Raw genomic sequence first — 26757 nt, 5'->3', positions numbered from 1 at the left:
ATAATATGTGCTGCACATATTACTTTCCCAATTTGTCATTTGTCTTTTTGGTCACTCGTCTTTCAAATTTGCTTAGGATTTATCATACTGTATGGATTTTTTTTGGTCGAATTTTTTATTTGTTTTTGCCATGCAGAGGATTTAACTCTGGTTTTAAGGCTTCTGGATTTCGAATGATTCTCCAATGTTTCTGCCTCCTCGTATAAATTCATTTTATACATCTAACTCATCCTTAATCCGTTTGGAATTTTGGAAATGTTCCTGGTGTACAGAGTGAGGTATGGAACTCACTTTATTTTTTCCAGATGGTTACCCAGTTGTCTCAACATGAAAACATTTTTAAACAGTTCAGGGCAAACCACACATTTCTGCCAACCTGTGAGCCACCTTCTTGGAACCTCTTGCTTTGACAGACATGAAGTTCACGTCTGCTGGGAAAGCAGGGAGGTGACTGACCAAAGAGCCTTGCTCTTAATGAAAACTTGCAGTGCCCTTTATACTGGCGCCCCACAACAGAACCTCTTCCCTGGCTGCAAACTGACCCCGGCAAGGGCTGTGGGGCCTCCTCGAGCCAGTAGTCAAGGCTTTCCTTTACGTGACAGGACATCAGGTCACCTCTCCCAAGGACAATGCCTCCAGAATATCAGCAGCTCAAAGGACTGAGGTCAGAATTGCCAGCAGGCTCTGTGTCCTGGCCTTCCCTCCCCCCCCCCAGGTGTCCCCAAGTGTCCCTAAAAGCTCCATTTAGCACTACAACTCCCGGAAAACTCGGAATGGCCAATCCTAGTTCATTAGTCAGCTTTCTCCACACATGTTCTCATGCAACCTCTCCCTTCCTCGCTGACGCTGGGGAAAGGGGGGGGGGGTGTCCCTAAAAGAACCCCAGGACAGCAAAACGCAGAGAGGGCTAGTTGGCCTTGCCAACTCTTCCACAGCCTGTTCTTACTCTGAAATTCAAGGCCGGTCCCTAAGGCACTCACTGTTGATGCTCTTGAATGCCAGTGATTGACGGAGAAAGAGCACACAGTCAGCCCTTTCCCCACAGAGCCAATCACCACAACAACGTCACCCATTGAGGTGCTCGTGGCCAGCCCTGAGTCAAGCGCTCACACGGGTCACCTCTTTTCACCCTCACGAACACCCAACGGGCAGGTGCCATCCTTCTCTGCATTCTTGCGGAGGACGAAGCTAGGCTCAGAGAGGGTAAGCAACTAACCCAGGGCCACACAGCTGAAGCGTGCAGGAGATGATGGTGCCACCCAGGCAGGCTGACCTCAGAGCCTATAAGCTCTTGGCCACAGCCCTGTGGGTCTCTATTTTAGGACACTCGGGCTGCTGCGGCTTGGTCACATGGCATTCCCTTTCACCTCTCCCTGGCCCCTGCGCCAGGCTCGGAAAGGAGAAAGCAGCCTAGGCGGTTCCGGCAGTCAACTACTCGGCCTTCTGGAAATGGGTGTCCTCGCCTCTTGCCTGAAAAATTACCTTTCCATCGAATCTATGCTTTCCCTGAGCAGACACAGTGGTGCACAGTGAGTATCTGAGCCTCCTTCATTAAAACCAGTCCCGATCAATACAGCACAGCCACGAGAACGACCAGTCTGCAGCTACGTGCCAGCCAGGGAAGCCGGACACAGAGACGACACCACGTGCACACCATCCACCCATCCTCCGGCTACAGGAAGTACAGACACCAGCAACACCTGTCTCCGTTGACAGATGTCAGGATGCTGTTAGCCCCGGGTGGGGTTTGTGAAAATTCAGTGAACCTTACACCTAGGTGAATTTTTCTGTATACAAACTATACCTCAGTAATTTAAAACAATGTACACAAGTTTTTACTAAAAAAAAAAAAAATCTCTCTATATATAGGTGATATAGATACATATAGATATAGAGATATAGATTACATATAGATATAGATATAGATATAGATATAGATATACTCTACGGAAAAATACTGGCTTTTCTCGGGGCACCTGGGCAGCCTAGTCAGTTGAACATCTGACTTCAGTTCAGGTCAGGGTTCATGAGTTCGAGCCCCACATCCGGCCGTCTGCTGTCAGCACAGAGCCTGCTACTGATCCTCTGTCTCCCTCTCTCTAACCCCACCCCTGCTCAGGCTCTCTGTCTCTCTCGAAAACAAATAAACACTAAAAAAAAAGAAGAAGAAGAAAACGAAAGGAAAACGCTGGCTCTTCTTGAAATAAGATGTCTGCCTACAGCTTTAATTCCAAGAAATTGCCCTAAAATTGTCAAGATGCAGCACTCCCCTTGCTTTTCTACTGCTCTGTCTCCTGATTCGTTAGGTTAGGTTTCCTTGAAATTCTAGTGCGGGTCTGCCGTTCAGCTGGGCGAGTGTGTGTGTCTTCTTGGCCCTGGGAGGAATTCCAGAAAAACCAGAATTATCCATCACCAAACTGAGAAATCGGGAATTTCAGGACAAGAGCAGGAAATTCAATCGCATGAAATCTACCTTTGAAGATCCCTGGAAATCCTATTGACCTCTTGCATTCTTTTTTTTCTTTAAGTTTATTTATTTTAGGAGAGAGAGAGAAAGCAAGCACGAGCAGGGGATAGGCAGAGAGAGGGAGAGACAGAATCCCAAGCAGACTCCTCGATCAGCAAAGAGCCCGACGTGGGGCTCAGTCTCACGAACCTGAGATCATGACCTGAGCTGAAACCAAGATTCCGATGCTTAACCGACTGAGCCACCCAGGAGCCCCACCCATTTTTTTTTTTTAATTAAAAAAAAATTGTTTTTTAAGTTTATTTATTTTGAGAAAGAGAGACAGAGAGCAAGTGGGGTAGGAGCAGAGAGAAAGGGAGACAGAGAATCCCCAAGCAGGCTCCCATCCTCAGCACAGAGCCCTGTGCAGGGCTTGAACTCCCAATAGTGAGATCATGACCTGAGCCGAAATCAAGAGTCCCACGCTTCACCGACTGAGCCACCCAGGCACCCCATGACCTCTCCATTCTTTTCTTTAAAAAAATTTTTTTTTAATGTTTATTTATTTTTGAGAGAGAGAGAGAGGCAGAGAGAGAGGGAGACAGAATCCGAAGCAGGCTCCATCCAGGCTCTGAGCCGTCAGCACAGAGCCCGGCTCGGGGCCCGAACCCACGAACTGCCAGATCATGACCTGAGCCGAAGTCGGACGCTCAGCCAACTGAGCCACCCAGGCGCCCCGTGACCTCTCCACTCTTACTGGGACTCTGATGACCACCGCCGCCCCCTCCCCTCAGGCAGGGCTCCCTGAGGAGCAGAGTGGGAGGGGCAGGCTGGCCTAGGGGGCAGGTGCTCCCTTCCAGAGGACATTTGCACCCAGACCACACATGAGCTCTTGACACCTTTATTGAGATGATTCACAGGCCCGTGGGCACGGGGCTTGGCAGCCAAACTACCCACCACAGACAGACCTGGAGCCACGCACCCTGGTGCAGGAGCGCCCCCCCTCCCACCCCACCCCATGATGCCCACGCAAAGCCGGGCACAGACCGACAGGGAGATCGAGTCCCCGGTCCCGGAGCCCCGAAGCTCCCGAGACCCGCGCGCCCCGTGTCCCAGGACACCAGGCAGACCCGACCCGGGTGGGACCCGCCGGCCGGCTCAGCGCGGCACGCGTGGGGGCTCCAGATGCTTCTCCGAACCCCGCCGTTTCACATGAAGCGAGAGAGGAAACTGAAAAACACAAATGCACAGCGAGAAGACCAGAAAACCCGAGCCGCTGCACGCACGCACTGTCGCTTTCCGACGACCCGACGGCAGAGCTCACACGCGCCTGTGGCGGCGGCGACTGGGGGTCCTGGGCGTGTCCCCCGCGTCCCCGGGGAAGTAGTCCTCCGTCCGGTACAGCGCGGGCAGCTCGAAGGGCAGGGGTGCCGGCGTGGACGGCTTCTGGAACGACAGAAAGCGGGGTGACCCGTGAGCCATTTCAGCGCTCTTGTTCTGTGACCGGAGAAGTCCGGTTGTGGGACCGGACGCATCCTGCAGGGGACGTGGCCCGCGGGATGCTTGGGGGGCACTGCCCGTGAGAGCCAACGCCGGCCCCCACGGACGCGGACAGGCAGGGCCAGGTTGTGACGGAGAGTCACCGAGAAAGCAGGTGTCCCTGGTGCGAGGCGGGGGTCCCTCCACACGTGTGTGCACAGGAGCTCGGTGCACCCCCCCCTTCCCACCCGCCCCAGCCCAGCCCAGCCCAGCCCAGGGCCTGCTGCTGGGCGACTGGGGGGCAGGCTGCGCATTCCTGCACCGGGTCCCCATCTGTGCCGCCTCAAGCTGGTGCCATATGAATGTGTTACTTTAAAAAAAAAAACAAAACTAAACCATTTTAAGAAGTGCTTGCTTATTTCTGGTGTGGATTTTTGTTGAGAAGGGAGGGGAGAAGAGATTTTCCGTCCAGCAGCCCTCCCTGAGCTCTGGTTGGTGAGACCCGTTCTCAGGGTGAAACCCCAGTTTCACCGAGGACCGGGTCAAACAGCGCTTCTCCAACGTGGCCGCACCCCCCCCACGTGGCTGGAACCCCCCGGGAGAACTTCTGCCTGGGGCCCCCCCACCCTGAGTCTGATGACACTGGTTTGGGGGCGTGGCCTAGCACGGGGGTATTTCCAAGCCCCCAGAGGACTCTCCTGCAGAGCTGGGGCTGATTCTATGACGAGGCCTCTGAGCCCTCAGGAGGAGGGGGGCCGGGCTCCGCTGGCAGACGGGCAGGTACGTGGGGCTCGGGGGCGCAGAGGGAGGAGCGGGGGTCCCTCTCACCACTCTCCCGGTTTCCCCCCACACTTCCCTGGACCGTCCGGTCTCCTGGACCCCAAGCTGAGACCCGGCTCGGGTGGGTCTGCAGGTGCAGGGGCGGGGGCAGCGGGTGGGGGCTCTGGCTCCCCGCCAGCCACAGCTCTCCCGAAGCCCGACGCCCGCGTGTGCCCCGCACCACGCTGGTGCACACTCGGCCTCCCCGCACACTTGTTCCCCACAGTGACGCCCTGACCGCCATCCCCATCGTGGAGGCGGGGACACCAAGGACCAAGGGGGTCCCATGTGCTCCAGGCGTCCTCCCGACTCCATCACCACGTCCCGAGCACCCGCACCAGCCAGGCCCCTTCTGCCCACATCCCGGGCTCACTGGCGGGAGAGACAAAGGAACCCACGGAACACCACCGCCGCGTGATGGCTGATGGTGGGACGGCACGGGCACCTGTAGAACCCAGAGGTGGCCCAACTCCTCCTGGGGGGTCGGGGAGGTTTCCAGAGGCTTGAAACTCCCTGCTTCCAGGATGGGGCCTCCAGGCTGAGACAAGAGCATGTCACACGCCGTGGCAGGAGGCGGGGGGCAGACCTGGGGACTCCAGGGGCTCAGTCTGGAATGGGGCCAGGTCGGGGCGTGGACAGCGATGAGGCTATAAACCAAGGCCAGACCACATGGGCTCTTGGAAGCCATGCCAAGAACTTCATCCCAAGAGACCAGGGAGCCATTTAAATCACTAACCGGGAATGTGTGTGTGGAGTTCGGTATGTGTCTTAGAAAGAGCAGAAATGAGGGGAAAGAGGGGACCAGGGAGGGGGGCTGTGGCCAGTGTCCCCTAAAGGTGAGCAGTCAGGCTTAGGGCAGAAGTGGACAGACTCTCATGTCGAAGCCCCAAAGCCCTGAACGTCCCCCCACACCGAACCCTCTTTCTCTGCAGAAGGAAACCATCAAAGTATTTCCAATAAGATGGAATGTGCTCGGGGTGTAAGGACTACCTCCCTCCCTGCGCCACCATACCTGGAAAACCAGGATACGCAGTTCACCTTGGCCAAGGGCCAGCCTCACACAAGGGCAACAGAACATTCTGCCCGGCAGCCCCGGGGCCGCCATTCTTGGCTCAGCCTACTTGGGGGTACTTGGGGCCCAGGCCTATCCCCTGCCTCCTTTCTCTAGCTCCTTCCTGGGACGTCCCCTGCCCCCCTGAATAGGAAGCAAGTCCTCTGATAGCTCTGTGACCAGAGCACAACTGGGAAACGAACCCCAAGATACGTCTCGCAGCCTGGGGGATGCAGTCTGGGGATAGCCCAGAGGCTTAGAATCTCTTCACCCCATTTCTCCTGAGTGCCGGCCATCGTAGTATCTAGAAAATGGGCGAACAATGACAGCTCAAAGACCCGCTCCCTCACCTGACACATGGGGGCCAAAGAGCATTTTGTGATCATGAAGAGATAGGTCCCTTCTCCTGGCCCCCTGGTCGCAGGCAAGGGAAGGGACCCATGAGGGGTCAGTGGCCGAGCTGGAGCCACTGCCCTGACCCAGTCATGTGGCCTCATCCTGACCCCCTATTCTTTTTGAAATAGTCCTACCATTCAAGGGGGGGGGGGTGTTTCTGAATGGGTAAGGCATCCCTGTGAGAGATGGGGCTTCTGTCTCCTCCTTCGGGGAGAGAGACTTCCAAAAAAGGGAGAAAATCAATATAATTAAGACAGGATCAAGGAGAAGTCATCATAAGAGCCTCCCAGCAGCCCTGGACCAAACCCCTGCCAACATCTTGGAGCACGTGGGCAAGTGTGGGACGGTGACTCATAGCTGGTTGGAGAACTGAGCCTGGAGTCACAGGGACGGCCTATGATGAGCCCAGGGGGCCCCGTGTGGCTCAGGGCACAACTCTTGGAGAGCAGGGGAGGCATGGAACGGGCACGGGCCCTCTAATCTCCACCGCCCAGTCTCGATCTTCTTGCCGGTCACTTGTGCCCGTGCCCACCCTACGGCTCCAGTGGGGGCTGGGTGGAGGCCTGACCCACCCCAGGCATGACTGGTGGAGGGCTGAGCCTGTGGCCGGCGGCCGTCAGCCTTGGGACCTTCACTGCTGAGACAGGGATGCTGTCTCTGCTTCCCGGCCCCCAAGTTCCGGAGTGGATGGCTGTGAGCCTGAGGGCCACCGCTGCCACCACAGCGCAGGACCTGCCTGGGATTGAAGCCACCAGGGGAAGCAGAGCTGGGACAAGGTCCTGACGTTATCATTCGAGCACCTGAATCTGTTACTGCCTGAGGCTACAGTTTCCCTGGGACATTTCCCGTCCATGGGCCACGGAAGCCTCTTTTTTGCTTAAGCCAAGATGACCTGGGTTGTTGTCACTTGCAACCAGGTGTCCTGAAACCAGGAACCCCCAGGGGAGCCAGCGGCTTGAATCAGCAGGTAAGGGCTGGAGTGTGAGGCTAAAACCAGCCAGACGCCCCAGCTGCTGCCAGGAAGAAGAGACCACATCCTGGAGGCCAGGCCCCCAATCACAGCCATGTCAGGACGCCACAGAAGCCCAGCCCCTCACACCCATTTTCCCCCGGATTCCCATGGCAACCTGCAAAACCGGGGTCATGCCCATGTCCCAGAAGTGGCAGGAGCCAGGGGACCAGGGAGCTGGAGTCCAACCAGGCCTGTCTAGTTCTAAGCCCAGCCTTTGCCCATCATCAGACAGGACCCAAGTCTTTGGGGACAGAGCAGCAAACCCAAACCCTTGAGAATCTCAGTCCTCGGAGGGGACCTCAGAGACCTCCACCTCCCACCCCTCCCTCTACAGCTGGTAATGAGATTCCCCTCCGGGGGCTTCCAGGTGAGCAAAGAGGAGTGTCCACCTCCTGGCTCCCCAGCTCCCAGCCCGCCGGCAGGAACGTTCCACCAGCCTGGGATCGGTTGGGAGATGCGGAAATCTGACACCGCAGCTCCAAGACTCTGCCCCGCCCCCTCTGAGTCTCCCTCCCTGGTCCCCCGCTGCCCCCAGCGGGAGCTCAGAGCTCCAGCCTGCTGGCTTAAGGCGCTGGGCCTGGCCTGCTCTCCCCAGTCTACCCACATTCCAGAATCCTCACTTCTACCCTGGACACCGGAGTTCTCAAACCCGGAACCCACACACCAGACGGATATGCGCTTGGTCTGCTTCATGATTTTAAAAAAAAAAAAAAAAAAAAAAAAAAGGAATTAATTGCAAACATGTAACAAATCAGGAGATTTCTCATGAAAACCAGACTGCCAGCTTCTCTCGGAAAATCAGATGATCTGGCAGCACTGGGCCCACAGCTCCTCGTGGCTCTGGGTGGCTGAGCTGAGGAACAGGGGGTACACTCTCCCGGGGCCCCAGATCGCTCGTGGCCACTTCACCATTTCTATATCCTGCTGCTTCCAGCAGAAACCCCGAAGATGGCCACCCTGGAAAGCTTCTTTTCTGATAAGCCCACCCCCCCCCACCCCCCTGCCAAATGGCTGCTGCAGCACTGGGTTCAGGGCAGATCATTGTCTTCTAAAGCTAAGCTCACCCACCCCAGGGCCTTAGCTCGTCCTCTACCACCAGCCCACTTGTTTCCAGAAATCCCCACAGCCCCTTGGAAGTCCTGGCCCGCCTTGTATCTCCCTCTTGGGAAGCCCTAAATGCACATTCCTAATCCTGGTCTGCTTTCTGTTCTGGCCAGGGTCTGCAAACTTGTTCTGTGAAGGGCCAGACAGAAAATACTTTGGGCTTTGCAAGCCACATGGTCGCTATGGCAACTACTCAACTCCGCCCTTGTAGCACAACAGCAGCCACAGATAATATGTAAACTAACAGCATGGTTGTGTGCCAATAAAACTTTATTTACAAAAATGGAGGCAGGCCAGATTTGGACCCCCAGTCATGGTTTGCCCCTGAATCAATAGATCAGGACAACAAACCCTTCCCTGTAGCTCCCATTCAATGGGCACTGAGTCACCACGTGGGCTGTAGGACTCAGGGACAGGCCCACCTTGCCCACTGTCCCAGAACTCTGTGCTATTTGGTTGGCTGTTCTTGGGCCATCACTGCACCTCCAGCCTGTCCTGCCCCACCCAGCATCCCCGCACCCCTACCCCCACCCCACCAGAAGCAGCAGACCACATGGCATCCCACTCAGGGGCTGGCTTCTGAGGAACACAGGGTCAGCCCCAGAGCCTGGTCAACCCCTGGGGGGCTGAGGCCCCAGGTTGACCTTGCACAGGAGCTCAGCTGCCCAGAGGCCCACACTCCTCCCCCCAGGTCACCAGGCCCTCCCAGCTTGAGGGCCTTGGGAGAGGTACCTCCCGCTGAGAAAACAATCATTACACCTACTGTGCCCAGGCTACACTCATTGTCTGTGACCCTCACAGCCTCTTTAAGTAGGGCTTTCTCCTTTTGAGCCTCACTTTCCTCTCCGTAAAGTGGGGATAATGCTATCAATTTCACGGAGTCCTGTTTGGAGCACAGCAGTGATGGTGGAGGTGCTGCAGCCACCTTGGGACCATGAGGACAAGAGACACGTGCTAAGAACGGCAGACCAGCAGCCAGGAAAAGCCTGGGTCCCCAGTAGCCTCCCTGAGAAGCCCCATCAGCTCCACTGGCCACTCAGGACTTCTTGTCACATGAAGACCACTTGTCATGTGTTTTGTGTCACAAAACACAAACCCTATTTGGTTAAACCACTTTGGTCAGGCTTCTGAACGCAGCCTGACACAGGCTGCCTTATTCTCATCATCACCCCCTTTGACAGTGAGTCACTCAAGGCCAAGCAGATAGTTAAATGGGTGAGAACAAGACTCAACCCAAGTTGTTTAGGCAATGAAATACAGTGGTCTCAAAAAAAAAAAAAAAAGTGAAAACTGCTAGACATAAAGACAGATAGAGGAGAGATACGAATCTCAAACCAATTCCAAATGACATCAAAGATTTCCCATTGGCTTCTACATGTACTGCCCCCCTCCGGGAGCTCGGGCTTAGCTGGCCCTCCCCTTGATGGGGCTGCACTCAGCCATTTGCTTTCAAAGAGCAGAATATGAAAAGGAGGAAAAGTAACTGCTCAGGAAAAACCTGGCAGACACCACTCAGTCCGGGGGTCAAGGTCAACACCATCAGCGATACATCTTGTGGACAGCATGTGCCCTGGATGTGACGCGAAGTCACCTCACCTCTGTGGTCTTCCTCCCCAAACCCGTAAGCCCAATCAAACCACAAGAAAAATATCACATCAGCCCTAACAGAGGGATATTGTGCAAAATACTTAACCCATATTCCTCAAAACCGTCAAGCTCATCAAAAACAAGGAAAGTTGGAGAAGGTGTCATAGACCAGAGGCAGCTGAGGAGGCAAGGTGACTAAATAGAGTACGGTTTGTGTCTTGGATGCCATCCTGGGACAGAAAAGGACACCAGGGAAAAACTAGCAGAATCTGAATAAACTGTGCAGCTTACTTATTAGCAAGCAATCCATTGACGTCGGTCCCCTGACTGTGACTGCACCACAGTAAAAATAAGATATTAACAATGAGGGAAACTGGGTGAGGGGTACATGGGAACTCTCTGTGTTATCACAGAAACCTGTCTCTAATTCTAAAATTATAGAACGTATTTGGGGGCTGGGGGGAAGCAACGGACAGAAGAAACAGCCCTATCTGCACAGACCAAGCCCCCGGCCTCTCCACAACCACAGCGACCTGGTGTTGAGCACTTTCTGGGCACCCAGCCCATGATGGGCCCTATGGATTCACAGCCTGTCTGTTCTCGCAGCTGCCGACAGAGGCAGGTATCCCTAATTCCATTTTGCAGAAGAGGAAACTGAGGCCCAGAGAGGTACATGCCCAAATATTCAGCTGGGAACTGGCAGAGAAGGATTTGAATCCAGGACCCCCCAGGCCCGGCACGGAGCCAGGACAACAGAAAGTCCCGGGACTGAGTGGGGCCGGGGGATGAGCTCTGAGTGCAGGACTCAGGAGGTCCCTTTATCACCTGCTTCCCAACCTTAGCAACTTCAGGAACCGCCCCCACGCCCCCGGCTTCAACGTACTCGGAGATCGCAAACCGGTGGCCTTTGCTTAGCATCTGGCCCGCAGACACGGCCGGTTTGGCTCGTGCGAATTTGAAAACGAGTTAGCTGCCAACAGGGAAGAGCTGGGATGTTTCAAATAAATACTGAGTTCCTATTTCTCTTGAAGGGAGCGATCTGGCCACTCTGAGCGCGCATTCCTGTGGGGTGCCGTGAGCTGGCCCCTGCAGACAGGGCATGTGCTGTCCGGTTCGCCACCGCCCCCACCCGGCCTGACTCACTGGTCCGCAGGACCTGCCGAGCCCTGGGGGGCATCTGAGCCGGCAGGGGCTCCAAGCTCACGGCACATCACTGAGACACAGGGCTGTCGAGGACCTGGATGGAGAAGGTGTCGCTTCCAGTCCCTTGCTCTGGGCCCCACGGGCTGGGGACCGCCAGCGGCCGCTGCCCTTCCCACCGTCTCCCCGGGAGCTCGCGGAAGCCCTTGAGGCCGGCACTGCGACGGTGCCCGTCCTGTGGAGCAAAGAGCAGGCTTGGAGAGAAGGTAGGTCACACATCCAGGGTCACACAGACGGTGAAAGGCCAAGCTGGGAATCAGAGCGGGCTCCCCTGGGCTGTGGGCACTGCCCCCTGCCACAGCCAGCCCACAGGACGGTCCCCCTTGGTCCCAGCCTCCCTCCTGGGGCCTGGGGCCTTCTGTACGTCAGGCCACGCCTGGCTACACTGCCTGCAATGTTCCGCGTTTGCTCCAGGGCCCCCAGTCTTCCAGAAGGCTCTGACAGCTGTGAGCAGAGCTCCACCCACTTCTCTGCAAGCAGCCCCTGCGTGTCCAATCCCGTCTGCAGCGCTGGACTGGCAGAGCCCTCCCACCCAGCTGGGCCACCAGCCCCAACCCCTGCCAGCCCAGTGACCCAGAGCGGCCGGTGGCAGGAGGGGGCTGCTGAGGCTCTGATGGCAGAGGAACAGGGCTGGAGGCTCCCGCGGCGCGCAGCCCCCACCCAGAAGGACCCTCGCAGCAGGGACCAGCTGGTGAAATCTCGCTATAGGTGATGCTGACCCTGGGCAGCGGCTCTAGAAGGTTCGTGGCTCCCCCGTGGATTCTGCTTTTAGCTGGAGGAAAAGCGTTAACATGGAAACTAGCAGAGGAGGAGCCCCTAGACGTTCTGCCAAGATACCGGCTCCTAAATCCAAACTCACACACAGTCTGGGAGGGGAGACAGGACAGCCGGCGGGAGGAGTCATGTCACGGCCTCCTCCAGAACTAGACCGAACGGGGCGGGAGGCGGGGGTGCCCAGCCCCTGAGCCAGAGTCTGATCTCTCTGTCCCCGGGGCCAGGGCTCCGCTGTTGCCTGCTTGCCCCCTCCTCCCTCCGGCCGCTCCACCCTCGGAGCCCCTCTTCGTGGAGCCCCGGCTCCCCCTCCACTTCATGGTTTGCATCAGAGTCGTCCTGTTTCGACACCGAGTCACTTGGCCTTCGCCGCTCATCATCACACAGCCACTGACAGAACTGTCCGATGACCATCTACTTACACGCGTGTTGTTAACTGAGCACCTGCTCCGCGTGGGTGTCGGAAGGCCCTTGCACGGAGGAGGAAACCGAGGCTTTCAGCGGTCGCGAGACTCACTGTGGGGCCCACCCACTGCCCAGACTGGACGCCCACATCCCACGGGTCCTCAATCCCTTCTGCTAATTCCTCCCAAACCCCTCTCCCCATCACCACTGGTGTCCTGTCTGTGCCACCTCTCAGGGGCCGCTCTGGCCCTTAACCCATTCTCCGCACGGCAGCCTGAGGGATTGTCTTAAGAAACAAATCCGATCCGGGGAGCCTGGCTGGCTCAGTCGGTGAAGCATCTGACCCTCGATTTTGGCTCAGGTCATGATCTCACGGTTCCTGAGATCGAGACCCACGTCGGGCTCCGTGCTGCTGGGGATTCTCCCTCTCTCCCTGCCCCTCCCCAGCTTGTGCCCTCTCTCTCTCTCTCAAAATAAACAAATAAAAATTTAAACATAAAGAATACATTAAAAAAAAAAAAAGAAACTTGATCCTCCAGTAGGTACCTTGTGATGGTGAGAATAAAGTGAGACTCCTCACTGCTGTCTTCAGGCCCTGCCACTAAGGTCACCAATGGGCCCAACCCAGACCCACAGGTGCGTCCCACTTGGCCTCCACTGTGCTGTCTCTTGCTCCTTTGGTCTGGTTGTGTTCCCAAGTTTTTGAATGAAATGCCTCTTCTCTTTAAAAGATGGATTTCAAGCTTCTTGTTTAAAAAAATGGAAAGCTAGGGGCTCCTGGGTGGCTCAGTCAGTTGAGCATCCGACTTCGACTCGGGTCGTGATCTCAAGGTTCGTGAGTTTGAGCCCCGCGTCGGGCTCTCTGCTGACCGCTCGGAGCCTGAAGCCGGCTTCGGATTCTGTGTCCCAATCTCTGCCCCTCCCCCACTCACATTCTGTGTCTCCCTCTCCTCCTGCCCCTCCCCTGCTCACAGGCATGCACGCTCTCTCAAAAATAAATGAACATTAAAAATGTTTAAATAAATAAATAAATATAATAAAGCACATCCGTGGCAGCATATGCAAAGCACTGAGGGAATAGCACAGATAAGAGCTACTAAATAATAATATCAACATCACCAGTCATAATAACAGCCACTGACCCTTATGTTATCTGAATTACTGCTCACGACAATCCTGTGCAGAGGCTGTAACTGTAAATCCCGCTACACAGATGTGGAAACTGAGACTCAGCAGGCTTAGGACCTCACTCAAGGCGTGACACTTGTAGGGGACAGACAGGGCCCAGCTCGTGGGCGTGCCATCCACATAGACACACAGGCCCGCACTTGCTCTGATGCTCTATCGCTGGCCTGAAATTCTTAATAAGCTGTGACAACGGGGCCTGCAGATGTTGTAGGGTCTCTGGGCTCCCAGGGTCGGTTGTCTCCATGCCTCAGAAAGGTCACTCATGGAAGATATTTGCAGAGGACATATCAGATAAAGGGTTAGTATCCAAAACCTCTAAAGAACTTATCAAACTCGACACCCAAAACACAAATAATCCAGTGAAGAAATGGGCGAAAGACATGAATAGACACTTCTCCAAAGAAGACATCCAGATGGCCAAGAGACACATGACAAAATGTTCCACATCACTCATCATCAGGGAAAGACAGGTCAAAACCACAATGAGAGACCACCTCCCACCTGTCAGAATGGCTCACATGAACAACTCAGGCAACGACAGATGTTGGCGAGGATGCAGAGAAAGAGGATCTCTTTTGCACTGCTGGTGGGAATGCAAACTGGTGCAGCCGCTCTGGAAAACAGTATGGAGGTTCCTCAAAAAATTGAAAATGGAACTACCTACGACTCAGCAATTGCACTACTAGGCATTTATCCAAGGGATACAGGTGTGCTGTTTCGAAGGGACACGTGCACCCCCATGTTTAAAACAGCACCATTCACAATAGCCAAAGTATGGAAAGAGCCCCAATGTCCATCGATGGGTGAACGGATAAAGAAGATGTGGTATATATATACCATGGAGTATTACTCGGCAATCAAAAAGAATGAAATCTTGCCATTTGCAACTACGTGGATGGAACTGGAGGGTATTATGCTAAGCGAAATTAGTCACTCAGAGAAAGACAAATATATGACTTTGCTCATATGTGGCACTTAAGATACAAAATAGATGAAAATAAGGGAAGGGAAGCAAAAAGAAAAACAAGGAGGGGGACAAACATAAGAGACTCTTAAATACAGAGAACAAACGGAGGGTTGCTGGAGGGGGCTGCGGGTGGGGGGATGGGCTAAATGGGGAAGGGGAACTAAGAAGGCCGCTTGCTGGGATGAGCACTGGGTGTTATATGTAGGGGAGAAATCACTGGAATCTACTCCTGAAATCATTATTGCCCTAGATGTTAACTAACTTGGATATAAATAGATAAATAAATAAATGCTAAAAAAAAACAAGTCACTCGTGGATGGCTTCGTGGGCAGCATGAGGCCAGCACTCCTGGCTGAGAGGACATCGTGGGGCAAAGGGCACAGCAGGAGCAATGGTGGATTTGAGGGGGGACATCAGCGAATGGATTTGTCTGGAGCCAAGACTGACCCACTCCTGGCACAGAGCAAGGAAGGGAAGATCCTTCCCCGGCCCAGAGCGTCAAAGCAGCTTCCTGTTCCCAGGGGTCTGCTCAGCTTAGCAACCTCCTTGTCAAACAGATTCTCCACCGACCCACAGGAGGCACGGTTGTGTCCGGATTCCAGCCACTGGCGGGTGGTCCGCCTCCAGATGAGTGTCCGTGGCCTGAACCAACAGCTGGCTAAGGTTCCCCAGCTGGCTACTGTCATGTGGGAGCTATACATTTCTCACTCTGATGCCGGTTAGCAGTAGAACCCCGGGAGGTTCCATTGCCTGGCCTTGAAGGTGGCTGGCTCCACAAAAGAATGTTGAAAATAGCACCGGTTATAGCTCTGGGGAGCAGAAAGCAAACACAGCCTCAATTGACCATTTTGTCAGGGTCCCCAGTGTGGGCAGCTGTTCTCCATCAGATACACACGCTGTTCGGAGGTGTCCAGAACCAGCAGGTGCTAAGAAGCCGCCTACATGCCTGCCCCCCACCCCTGCCCGGGCTGGAGAAAGACTCCCCAGGGCTGAGCGGTCACCTCCCGACAGCTGAAGGAATCTGCTTCAGAGGCAAGGCCCAGACTGTCACCTGTGCCCATTCTCCCCCATCCCAGACATCCAGGCAGCCTTGGGAGTCTCCTTTCAATCCACCCTTTCCTCAGACGCAGGTGCTCTCAGAGCTCTGGTCTGGGCCCGCCAACCCCTCCAGCGGGTGGCCCGTGCTGCAGCCACCACACTGATGTCACCCTGTCACTCGCCCTGGGAAGCCCTTTTAGGGAGCTCGCCTCCCGCGCTGTCCTGGTCTGATTAAGACATTTTATCCACTGGGCCCCCTGAGGGTGGCAATGGATGATCTCCAGGGTCTGGAAAAATAATACTTGAGAGTGAGAAAAAGAAGAAAAGCTCGAGATGAAGACAGCAGGGATGGGACAGAGCAGGAGGTAACGAGAGACGGGGTCGGAGACGCAGACAAAGGGAAAGACACAAGAGGGACAGACACACACAAATGGGAGAGAAAGAGCAAGAGAAAATGTGGAAACAAGAGGGGGGAGGGGACTGAGAAAAAGCAGAAATAGATGGAAAGGAGGAGGGGAACGTGTGGTGAATGGGGAGAGAGGGAGAACAGAGATAGAGAATGAAGACGGACAGAGTGAGGGAGTAAGACAGAAAAGGAGAGGGAAGCACGGGGGCCGAGAGAAAAGGGAGGCATGTCCCGAAAGGCGGTGGCAGGGGTGGGGACACTTTGGGGACAAGGACCCGGAGGGGAGGGGATGGTGACAGGAGGGCACGAGCTGTTCCGTGCATTCAGGACCTCTCCAAACCCAAGCCAGGCTGCTGCACCAGATACACAAGAAACCCCCGCTCCGGGCCCCCACCTGCCAGCCCCATCCCTTTGTCAAAGAAATCATATTCTTCCCAAAGGACGGAGGCCATCTCGGGAGTCAGGTCAGTCTTTGTTGAAGGGACTCTATCTCACCTTAGGGGCAGCGCTTTGCCCTTTTCCCATTTTATTCAGGACCCCTGGAAACCCTGGTCTAAACCCTCAACAGGGGCCCAGCCCTCTGGCTGCAAAGAGAGAAAGGGGAGGAAGGGGGAGATGGTGAGTGAACCGCTTCTTCCATGCCCACCGCAGACACCCAGCCCCGAGGCAGCCTCACCCCAGCTGCAGGGACATCATCTGTCTCCAAGGGCTGGCCACATCCCTGCGCCCGGTACACTAAGATGCTTAATCGACTCGCGCTCGGTCATCGACCTAGATCCCCTCTGTCTCCTGGGGTGATCTCGTTCAGCTTCTGGCTCCATGCTGGACACCTCCAGCCCCGAACCCCACACTAGCATCTCCAACTAGGCCTCTGCCCTGCAAACACATCCAGACAAACTCTTGAGTCACGCAGCGACTTGGATGTATCTACAGAGAATAATGCTGAGCGAGAAGAGCCAATCCTGAAAGGTTACATGGTGTAGGGTTCCATTTCTAGAACATTTTTGAAATAGCAACATTTTAGAAACGGAGGGCAGAGTGGTAGCTGCTGGGGATTGAGCAGGGGTGGGATCCCGGCAAGATTGGAACTGTTCAGTGTGGACCCTAGTGGTGGAGACAGGAGGCTAACTAATATAAACGCGTAGAATTTATACAACTGTCTAGAACCTAAAACACCTGCAAATGAGGACAAGCAAAATGGGAGCCCTAAGACCAGCTGATTGCATCAATGTCAGTACCTGGTCATGATATTATTATACTAAAGTTTTGCAAAATGTTTCCACTGGGGGAAAAGGGGCTAAGCTTCCAAGAGATTTCTCTGTATTCATTCATTCATTCATTCATTCATTCATTCATTCATTCTTCCTTCCTTCCTCCCTCCCTCCCTTCCTTTTTACACTTGATCTTAGCCAAAAGGCTGAGAAGCGATGCCCTTCCTTCCTTTCTAATGCTTATTTATTTTTGAGAGAGAGGAAGGGGCAGAGAGAGAAGGAAACACAGAATCTGAAGCAGGCTCCAGGCTCTGAGCTGTCAGCACAGAGCCCGATGCAGGGCTCGAACCCCATGAACTGCGAGATCACGACCTGAGCCGAAGTTGGACACTTAACCAACTGCATCACTCAGGCACCCCCCCCCCATATTATTGCTTAACTGCGTGTAAATCTACAATTTTTGCAAAAAATTTCAATTAAATACCCTGCCCCGTGCACACACGAGGAATAGACCCTGTTTCCCCAGCTCCATCCTGACCCGCCCTGGTCCAGGCCAACAGCATCTCTCCCTGGACCATCGCAGGCCAGATCCCGCCTCAAGCCCTCCAGAGCTGAGTCCCAGCGCTGGCCCCACACCTGCTCCATCCACCCCCTTCACCTCCGACTTCCAACAGGCTGCCCACTCAGGTCTCGCTGCTCCCACAGCCGCCCAGGACCCCTGCGCACGCCCTTTCTACCTCCTTCAGCGAACCAGCCACCTCCCTGACCACATCCTACCCTCAGACACCCATCTCCCTGTGCTTCTTCACTTTTCCATCTCCCCCGGGGCACACTAGACTGTCACCTGCCAGATGGCAGGAATATTTTCTGTTCTCCATGGGTTCCAAGGATACAAAATAGCGAACAGCTCATCCAGGTCAGTGGGTAAGTATCGGTGGGTAAGTATTTGCTGAATGAACGAACAAATACGTGAATGTATGGATGATCAAAAGAACAGAGGGGAGGCCCATGGAGATTTGGCATCAAAGGAGTTAAGCCCGGCCCAGGGACTGGGGTCCTGGTGCAGCCAAGGAGGACTTACAGGGAATGTGGGGGAGGAAGAGGCCAGGGTGGACCTCAGCACAGAGGGGGGATGGGCGGGGCTGTCTTCAGGAGGAAGAGCCCAAGGTATGAGGGAAAGAAGCCCGGGAGAATACCTCGCAGGCTGACCATGCTGGCCACCCCCCAACTTGCTTTCGAGAAAACAAACATCTTGGGTGGAGGCCGAGTTCACTTTCTGGGGCCTCCGGGGGACCTATGGGCCAAGCCTAAGGGGCTTCCTACCATCTAAGGGGCCCATTTCCTCCAAAGTGGCTCATGCTGCCTGGGGAGTGAGGGTGTGAGTGGAGGTGGGGGGGGTCACAAAGGGCTTTGGATCTGCACTGTGACATGCCCTCCGAAGCCCCACGTGGGGCTGCCAGCACTGAAAGCAGGTCCCTCCATCTAGCACAGGAAGCTGCCCATTCCTACATCTCTCAGACGGCAGTGGTCCCCCCTCCCTAGCTGTGTGATCTTAGCCAAGTTACTTAACCTCTCTGTGCCTCAGTTTTCTCACCTGGTGAACAGGACTAACGACAGTTTCTTACTTCAGGGGGTGTTACGCCCATAGAACTGCAAAGTGCTTAGAAAATACCAAGTGCTCACTGAATGCCGGCTAATTTCATTATTATTATGGCCCCCTGAATTCATATTCTTTTTAAACACCGTCAGTAGCTTACAAAGAGCCCAAGCGTACAATTTCGTAACTTTGCACTTTTAGCATTAAATGCATTTCAGTTTCAAAACACGAACGTTTAAACTAAATCACAGTTGTGGGAGCCAATTCTGGGCACTGCTTGATTCTTAATAACAAGGAGCCTCAAAACTTGTACGTGCCGGGACATCCTCCAGCCACTATAAGGCATGGCTCCTATATCGACCGAGGCAGCTGGCTCAGAGAATACTCAGTGGACGCCCGCTGGCCAGTGACAAGTTGCAGGAGGCCACACCAGGCACAAATGCTCTGGCAGCCAGCCCCAGCAGCAGCCCCCGGCGTGGTCTCCCACTTCTCTCGAACCAGTGACTGATGCCATCCGAGCCGCTCCTTTCCCCCCACTCTGCCCCACACACACTCCTTGGGGTATCGCCCGAGGCCTCTGGAGCCTGGTCCACACCAGCTAAGAAGCTTCCAGACACAGGACGAGAAGAGCTGGTGCCAGGGCCACAGCGCCAAGATCCCCAACCCAGGTCCCGGCGGGCACCTCCCCTCCGGTGCTCAATGATGTCCGGCCTGGAACGAGCTCCCTCCCTGCTCGGGCTCCTCATCGCGTTGGAACGCCGGAATTACCCCCTCTGCCTGAGGCTCCAGGTTAATTATTAGGACTCTCCAAGTAACGGGAACTTTGGCCTTGACTTTAGGTCTGGCCGCATCACTAGGTGCAATGGCATCAGCCAGAACAGGCACCTGGATGAATTTACTGCTTAATGGGACGTGCTTTATTCTCCCTCGAAGAAAGCGGGCCGTGAACAGAGCCAAGTTCAAGAGCCTCCCGGGCTCCTTAGGCATCAAAGGGGTCACGCTTCCTCCAGAAGCCCCAACCCCGGCTGCGGGCGTCACACAGGTGCCTGTGCTAACGAAGGGCTGCCCTGCACTCGTCACGTCCCTCAGAACCTGCCCGCCCTCTGCCAGCCGGGCCTCGGCCACGGCCACGCCACTCCCCTGACCTCTCTTTCCTTTCCGGTCACGTGCCGGAGCCGGAGGCACGCAGCCCTCCTCAGATCCACCTGCTAAGAGCACCTGCCTGGGAGCTCTACTTTCTGGGGAGACTGTGGGGCTCAGTTCACAGCTGTTATTACCGACGGCTCCCCCCGCACCACTGCAGGACTCCCCCTGGGTGTGCTTATGTCCCCAAGAACGGCAGGGGACGTCCGCGGTGCAGCCCAGCCAGCGGACGCAGAAGCAGATTCAGACCTCGTGGTCCCTCCGCTCCGCACCTCTCTCCATCTGAGGAGGGTGGGGTCCTGGGGAGACCCCTGGGTGGGGGAAGAGGTGACAGGGAATGGGGGCAGGGGGCATGGTGAGGCGTTGTGCCTTGTGTGCGAGCCAAGGAGAGACGCAGGAGACAGAGGCACAGAGACGCATGGAGAGAGGCAAGCAGAGAGATGAACAATTCGGAGAGGGGGGTCCAGATGGACACAGAGCCTGACGGGCTGACATCTCCACGTGGCAGCCAGTACGGCCCCCAGTGTGTTGAAAGGGGTGGGGACTCAGAGGGGGGACCCCAGATGCCCCCGGTGCCTGTGTCCCCCGATGGCCCAGCCTCACCTGGGACGTGTCCTCGGGCAAGACCTGTGCCCGGGAGTCCCACTCCGAGCCGCCACCTCGGCCAGGCCGGGGGTGGTCCTGGCACGAGCAGGGGGAGGCTGGCCCAGGTGGGACAGGGGCCCCGGGGCAGAGCGAGCTGCCCCATTCAACTCCCGCTGGTGGGATGGGCAGCGGCTCCGCACAAGCTCGTGGGGGTGCGGGCGGAACCCTCGGCCGCTCCAAGGGAAGTTTCTACAAAACGGATCCCCACAGCGCACGCTCAGAGCAGCTGCTGAGTGCCGCCCACGAATCCCGATCTCCGGGGGCAGCAGGCCGCCCCGAACGCGCTCCAGACAGCTGCGGCCCCCCGGGCTGCTCTCTTCCCTGACCACGGGCAAGCGACCTCACCTCTCCCCGCCCCAGCGGCCCTTCTCCAACACGGGCCAGTGATGGCAGCCCGCCTGCCCACGGCAAGCAGGAACTGAGGAAACGAGTACCGAGTTCAGTCCAGGGCACCCAGGACGGGTCCCGCCGTGCAGAAAGTCCTCAGGAAACCCGGCTCCTCCTCCAGTGATAGAAGTCAGTGCTCACGTCACAGTCGGTGCCTGACACGAGTTTGCCAAGGGCGGAGGGAATCCCGCACGCTGATTCCACGGGGTTCGAGCACCGCTACCCCACTTCACAGACGGGAAAGTTGAGACCCCGTTCCAAGGCCACGGGGCTAGTAAGCGACTCCATCAAGGCACAAACCCGGGGCTCTTGGGCTCTAGAACCCATGTTTTCATGTGTTTTTAAACGTTTGGGAATTGTCCGTATTTATAGGAGACACGCAAAGGCAAAGGCAATGATGTGTCCCACACACGATCATCGGTTCTGAGGACGGTCGTTCATCTGGGCCAGTGGTTCCTAACCCAGGGCAATTTTGCATCCAGGGACTTTTGTAATTTCTGGACTTTAATGATGGTCCTGACTGGAGGCATCTGGTGGGCAGAGACCAGGGACCAGATACCATCGTATGATGCACAGGACCGTCCGGCTGCAAAGAACGATCTGGCCCCACGTGTCAGTAGTGCTAAGGTTGTGAAACCCTGATCTGAACCCATGCTCTCAACTACCCCTTCCAAGAACCACGGGAGTTTGGTCTACACTCTGGGGGGGCGGGGGGGATGGGAACTGGGAAGGCAGAATCTATGAAGGGTTACCTGGAGGGGGACAGTCCGACTCCTTCAGTAAACAGGCTCGGACCCCACCCCTGGCCAGGCTTGTGGAGGCCTGTGGGCCAATAGGTCCCCTGAGATTTCTTTGGAGTCTCAGATTTATTTCCAAAATCAATTGATTTCACATAAGTCTTTACTCCCAACCTCTCTTTTTATTTTTTTTTTATTTATTTTTTTTTTTTTAATTTTTTTTTCAACGTTTTTTATTTATTTTTGGGACAGAGAGAGACAGAGCATGAACGGGGGAGGGGCAGAGAGAGAGGGAGATACAGAATCGGAAACAGGCTCCAGGCTCCGAGCCATCAGCCCAGAGCCCGACGCGGGGCTCGAACTCACGGACCGCGAGATCGTGACCTGGCTGAAGTCGGACGCTTAACCGACTGCGCCACCCAGGCGCCCCTCAACCTCTCTTTTTAAAAAAAGACCAAGGTCAGGCCACTCTGAGCCTCTGTTCCTGGCTGGAGTTGAGGGCGCCTGCCTCCTCAGTTGGCCGTCTCTGCCCGGCCCCAGAGCCTCACTTGGGGCAACCTGATTCCAGTGTTTGGATTTTGACCCTTGGAGCACGAAGAACATGGGGTCGAATTCAAATGAACCAACCCCTGGCTAAGTCGAGACGTTCTAGCTTTCTTAAGCCTCAGTTTCCTCATCTGTCAAGGGGAAACGGTAACAGTACGTATGAACAGGTGAGCCCAGCCAGGGCAGGTAAAGTGCTAGCTTTTGCTGGTCCAATGAAGAGCCCAGAGGGCTCGGGCTGCTACTAAGTCAAAGACAAGACAGTCCCCAGCCCCGAGAAACTCTCAGTCTTGGGGAAGAGAAACTCTCAGTCTCGGGGAAACAACATGAAAAAACACAGCACCCCAAGGTGCTGTGCCAACAGGAGAACAGACAAGGGAAGTTCAGAGGAACGTTGCCTGGGGGCATTCAGGCAGCTTCCCAGAGGTGGTAACATTCAACATGGCCTTGAGCAATGAATAAACATTATCAGGCAGGGTACAGGAAGGGTATTCTAGGCAGGGGACCAGCATATGCAAAGGGCACAGCATCTACCAGCATCCCATGGGGACGATGGGGACGCTGCGGTCACAGGGATGCTGCGGTCACAGGGATGCGGGGAGTGGATGCCAAAGTTGGTGGCTGTGTTGCTGGGGAGGGGGGACTGTGTCCCACCGACCACGGAGAAGTTGGAATGCTCCCACATAGGCTTCAGCAAACAGTCCCCCCGAAACAGAAGCCCCTTCTTGTTGAAAGGAACTTTCTTGGTCAACTTCAAAATCTCAACAAGAATGCAATGCTTAAAAAAAAAACAACAAAAAAAAACGGGTTCGCAAACCAGCCTGCTCAGAGCCCTCTGTCCCTCCCCAGCACACAGGCCAGTGTGTAACTCACAGGGCCAGTTTGGTGTGGTGGGGGGGGGGGGGGAGCAGGGGGGCTGGGGACCAAGCGCCACTCAGCCCTCCACTGTTGCGTTAATATTTGCCAACTGCTCATGTTGTGTTTCTACCGAAAGGGATGAAGGGCAGAAGGAGAAGAAGCCAGTTCGGGGCCCCGGAGAAGGAGCCTTGGAATCTCCTCTGCCTCCTTTGTGTTGGTGCCTGGCTCGGCCTCCACCGCCAGATAAAGCCCCAGCCAAGCCTTGCCTCCTTCCGGGAGTCACCCCTCCAGGGGGATTGGGCAGAGGGAGGGGGAGGTGCCCCAGCCAGGCAGAGCCTCCCTCCCTCTACAGGCCTGGGTGGGGAGGGAGCTGGGGGGTGGTGCATAGGGTGAGTGGGGAGGGGAGGAGACACCGAGCCTGGCACTGCTGACTCCTACAGGCCAGCCTGGGCAGGGCTGCTCCGCCCACAATCTCCATTACCTTCTTGAAAGTCCCAGAGGCGGCCCCAAGCTGCAGGGGAGCTGCAGGGGAGAGGGGCAGGACAGGACACTCTTCCGGGGGCTCTCCACTGCCTGGAGACGGCCTCCAGAGATATCTGGGGAGGCCGTCAGGGGCCACGGAAGCCTTACGAGCACCCACTGATTCATATTTACTGAACACCTACTATGTGCTCCACCTGGGTTGGAAGAACAAACGCCCAGAGGCAGGTGCTGAGTGTGGGCAACTCTGGCCGACGACGGTGGTGTGGCAGGAACGCTTCCCAGGAGCCCAGACCTCTGCTTTCTCAAGAGAAAAAAAGTACAGATCCTTATGTGAAATTAGTTTTTTAAATGCTGGCAACTGCAGGGCGCCTGGGGGGCTCCGCCGGTTAAGCGTCTGACTCTTGGTTTCAGCTCAGGTCATGATTTCGAGGTTCATGAGTTCGAACCCTACTCCGGGCTCCGTGCTGCCAGTGCAGAGCCTGCTTCAGATTCTGTCTCCCTCTCTGTACCTCCCCCACTCGCTCTCTATCGCTCTCAAAAACATAAATAAATACACTTAAAAAAAAAAAAAAGGCTGGCAACTAATTCCAACTGAATACACACGCACACAGACACGCACACCCCAAGTGGGGCGAAGACCCTCCGTGGGTAGGGCACATTTGACCTAAGGACCTTCAGTGTGCAACCATGACCATTGAGGCTGAGGTCTGCGCCCTTAGCAGGAGCACAGAGCAAGGGGAGAGACGCGCTGAACAAGGTCAAAGCTGGATTAGATCCTTGCTTTACCACTTACGCTCCGTGACCCTGGGCAAGTAAATAGACCCCTCTGAACCTCCGGTCCCTTCCCCACGAACCGGAATAACAACAGCCACCTCCAGGCTTGTTATGGGGAAGCGGTGACAAGGCACAGAAAGCCCTTCGTATACGTGCTCAATAGAACCGTGATCGTTGGAGCGAGAGCGGACACGCCACTACGAAAAGGCTGAAGGGTCCCTGCAGGGGCTGGTGCAAAGAGGCAAAGAGGATGCCTCCTCGCTCTTCCCTGCTGCCAGAAGCCCCTGGAGAGGTGACGTCTGTGGGGTACAGGCCATCAGCCTAAAACCCAGAGCTGGGAGCATGCAGGGCACAACTCACAGCTGCAGCACGTTTCCCCCCAGCGCTCAACACTTACAAGAATGACTTACTGACTTTTTGACGTCAGAAGGTTCATGTAAGACTCTCGACGGCCACCTTTCTCTGAAATAGGAACATCTGGCCACGGTCGGCCACCACTTCGTTCCCGTGCAGGGAGCTGCGGACGCTCTCTCCTCCTTTAGAGGAGCCCCGGGCTCTGCCATGTGCCTCCCTTCCCACCCTTCCTTACTGGCCCACACCCGGCAGACACGCTCCTTTACACTACTGGCTTGCCCGGCGGGCATCTGTCGGGTGAAGAGGTGGGCCGGGCAGGCTAGGCCGGGCCAGGCCGCAATCTAACCGGGCAGCCCGGCTCTGTGTGGGCGTCAGGCCCCAAGCGGTGCTGCCATTAGCCCAAGAGATTTCCTTGGAAAGCATCGCACTCTTATCCATCGGAAACTTAATCAGAATGACGCCTCGTGAGCAAGATGTTTCGGCTCGGCAGAAAACCAAACAAACAAGTGAGTGAGGCGGTTCTGTGCCTCCGGGCACAGGCGCAGAAGAGCGAGGCCCGGTGCGGTCAGCAGAACACCAGGGGTGGCCACTGGGCCCCGTGCGACCGGGCCTGGGCCAAGGGGACAACAGCGACACCCGACATGGTCTCCCTTGCCCTTCGGAGGCCCGAGCCCCCCCTGGCTCCAGTTCCACCTCACGCTTCCATTTCCACACACGCCGAGAAAGATCTCCGGATGTGAAGGGCCCTGTGTGCCGACCTGGGCTGACAGCCACGTCCTCGGGCGGGGTCTCTGGAACCCAGACACTCATCCAGGAGGCCTGGGTCCCCCACCTGGAGCCTCTGTTCTCTCTTCTGATTGTGGGGGAGGCAAAGATCGGGGCGCTCAGGGCACCACACGTGACGTTTCTAGGCTGAGGACACTCCCCCTACCAACTGAAGCCGAGAGCTTGGAGGGCACCCTTCGCCCCACTCAATTCTCACATCCAGGTCTCAACAAGACAGTGCTGACCCTGGATGCCAGCCCTCGCTCAGGGCAGAGGAGGAGCCCTGGCAGTTCTCCGAGTGAAGCAGGCTTACCGTGACACTCCCCTGCTGTGAAGCCTTCCATGGCTCCCCATTGCCCTCGGAATAATGTTAAACTCCTCTGTGTGGCCTGAGACCCTGTCTAATCTGGCCCTGACCTCATGTCCCCCAACTCCCCGCTTTGTCCATTCAGCCGGCCCACACCGCACTTCTGACCGCTGCTCGGCACTGCGTGTGGCCCCTTCCGAGGCCTTTGGGCCCACGGTGCCTTCTGCCAGAAGCACCCTTTCTCCTGTCTTCAGACTGACTTACTCCCCATCCAGGCCCCAGCCTACATGGCCCTTCCTCAGAGGCCATCCTTGACTCCCTCAGAGCAAGCCGGGGTCCCCTTTCGAGGCAACTATATACTGAATTTTCTTAGGATTTGGTCACTGTGATCTCTTCCCCCTAGACACAAGCATGCTGGGGGAAGAGATCACAGTGTTCTCTGAAGGCAAGAGGGGACAGCGTTAAGAAAGTGGGCTAGTATCCTGATGCCCAGCTGTGTAACCTTGGGTAAGTTACTTAGCCTCTCTGTGCCTTAGTTTGCTCGCCTGTACAATGGGGCTAAAAGCAGCACTCCGGCCTTGCGCGGCGTGGGGAGGTGGAGAATGGTGCACGCCACTGCAGGGCTGGCTCTGTGTCACCATCCCCACGATACCTGCGCCCCCCTGGATGAGGAGGCGGTCTGTCCTGAATCGCTCCATTATTTATAGGCAGCGCTGGCTTTGCAGATCTGCCAATGCCCACAGAACCCTCCTTCGGACAGTCTTCCTCGTCCTTTCCATTCTCACTGCTTCGGTGGAGGCCCTCGTCCCTTCGCATCAAACCCAAACCAGTTTCCCAGCGAGCAGAGCTTTTGTGATCACGCCCGTGTCCGCGAACCAGCAGCTGAGCGGCCCGGGGCTTACAGCGACTCGCCCACGGACCCGCGGCCAAAAGATGCCAGAGATGGGGCTTAGCTACAGGGGAAGAGAGGCGCGATGCTCGCTTCAAATCCACAAGGCAGAATCTTGGAACGCTGTAAGAATCCACGTAAAGGTCTAATGGAAAACGTTCACGTAGCGCAGGATGAAGAGAAGGACCGTGGACC

At 55.9% G+C, this 26757-nt stretch overlaps 1 protein-coding gene and 1 long non-coding RNA gene across 4 annotated transcripts in view; one reads left to right on the top strand and one right to left on the bottom strand.

Annotated features, from left to right (window-relative positions):
* Positions 1-3333: 3333 nt before the first annotated feature.
* Positions 3334-26757, bottom strand: part of BCAS4 (breast carcinoma amplified sequence 4) — a 60864-nt gene continuing 37440 nt past the window's right edge. For 2 of the 3 annotated variants that reach the window (XM_060620229.3, XM_060620238.3), the window contains exon 6: positions 3801-3892. In XM_060620229.3, coding sequence (XP_060476212.1) covers position 3892 — 1 coding nt within the window. In that variant the 3' untranslated portion in view covers positions 3801-3891. Of the gene's footprint in view, positions 3893-26757 lie in introns of all 3 variants that reach the window. The other variant, XM_060620219.3, reaches the window with a different exon arrangement.
* On the top strand, positions 8812-12758 carry LOC145715377 (uncharacterized). The gene is made up of 2 exons (XR_014137477.1): positions 8812-11834; positions 12093-12758. It is a non-coding gene; the product is annotated as an uncharacterized LOC145715377 (long non-coding RNA).

This window comes from Panthera onca, chromosome A3, assembly GCF_046562875.1.
Source record: "Panthera onca isolate mPanOnc1 chromosome A3, mPanOnc1 haplotype 2, whole genome shotgun sequence".
NCBI classification, from domain to species: Eukaryota; Metazoa; Chordata; class Mammalia; order Carnivora; family Felidae; genus Panthera; species Panthera onca.
The sequence above is the reverse complement of the archived record's forward strand: the minus strand, read 5'-3'. Positions and strand labels throughout refer to the sequence as shown.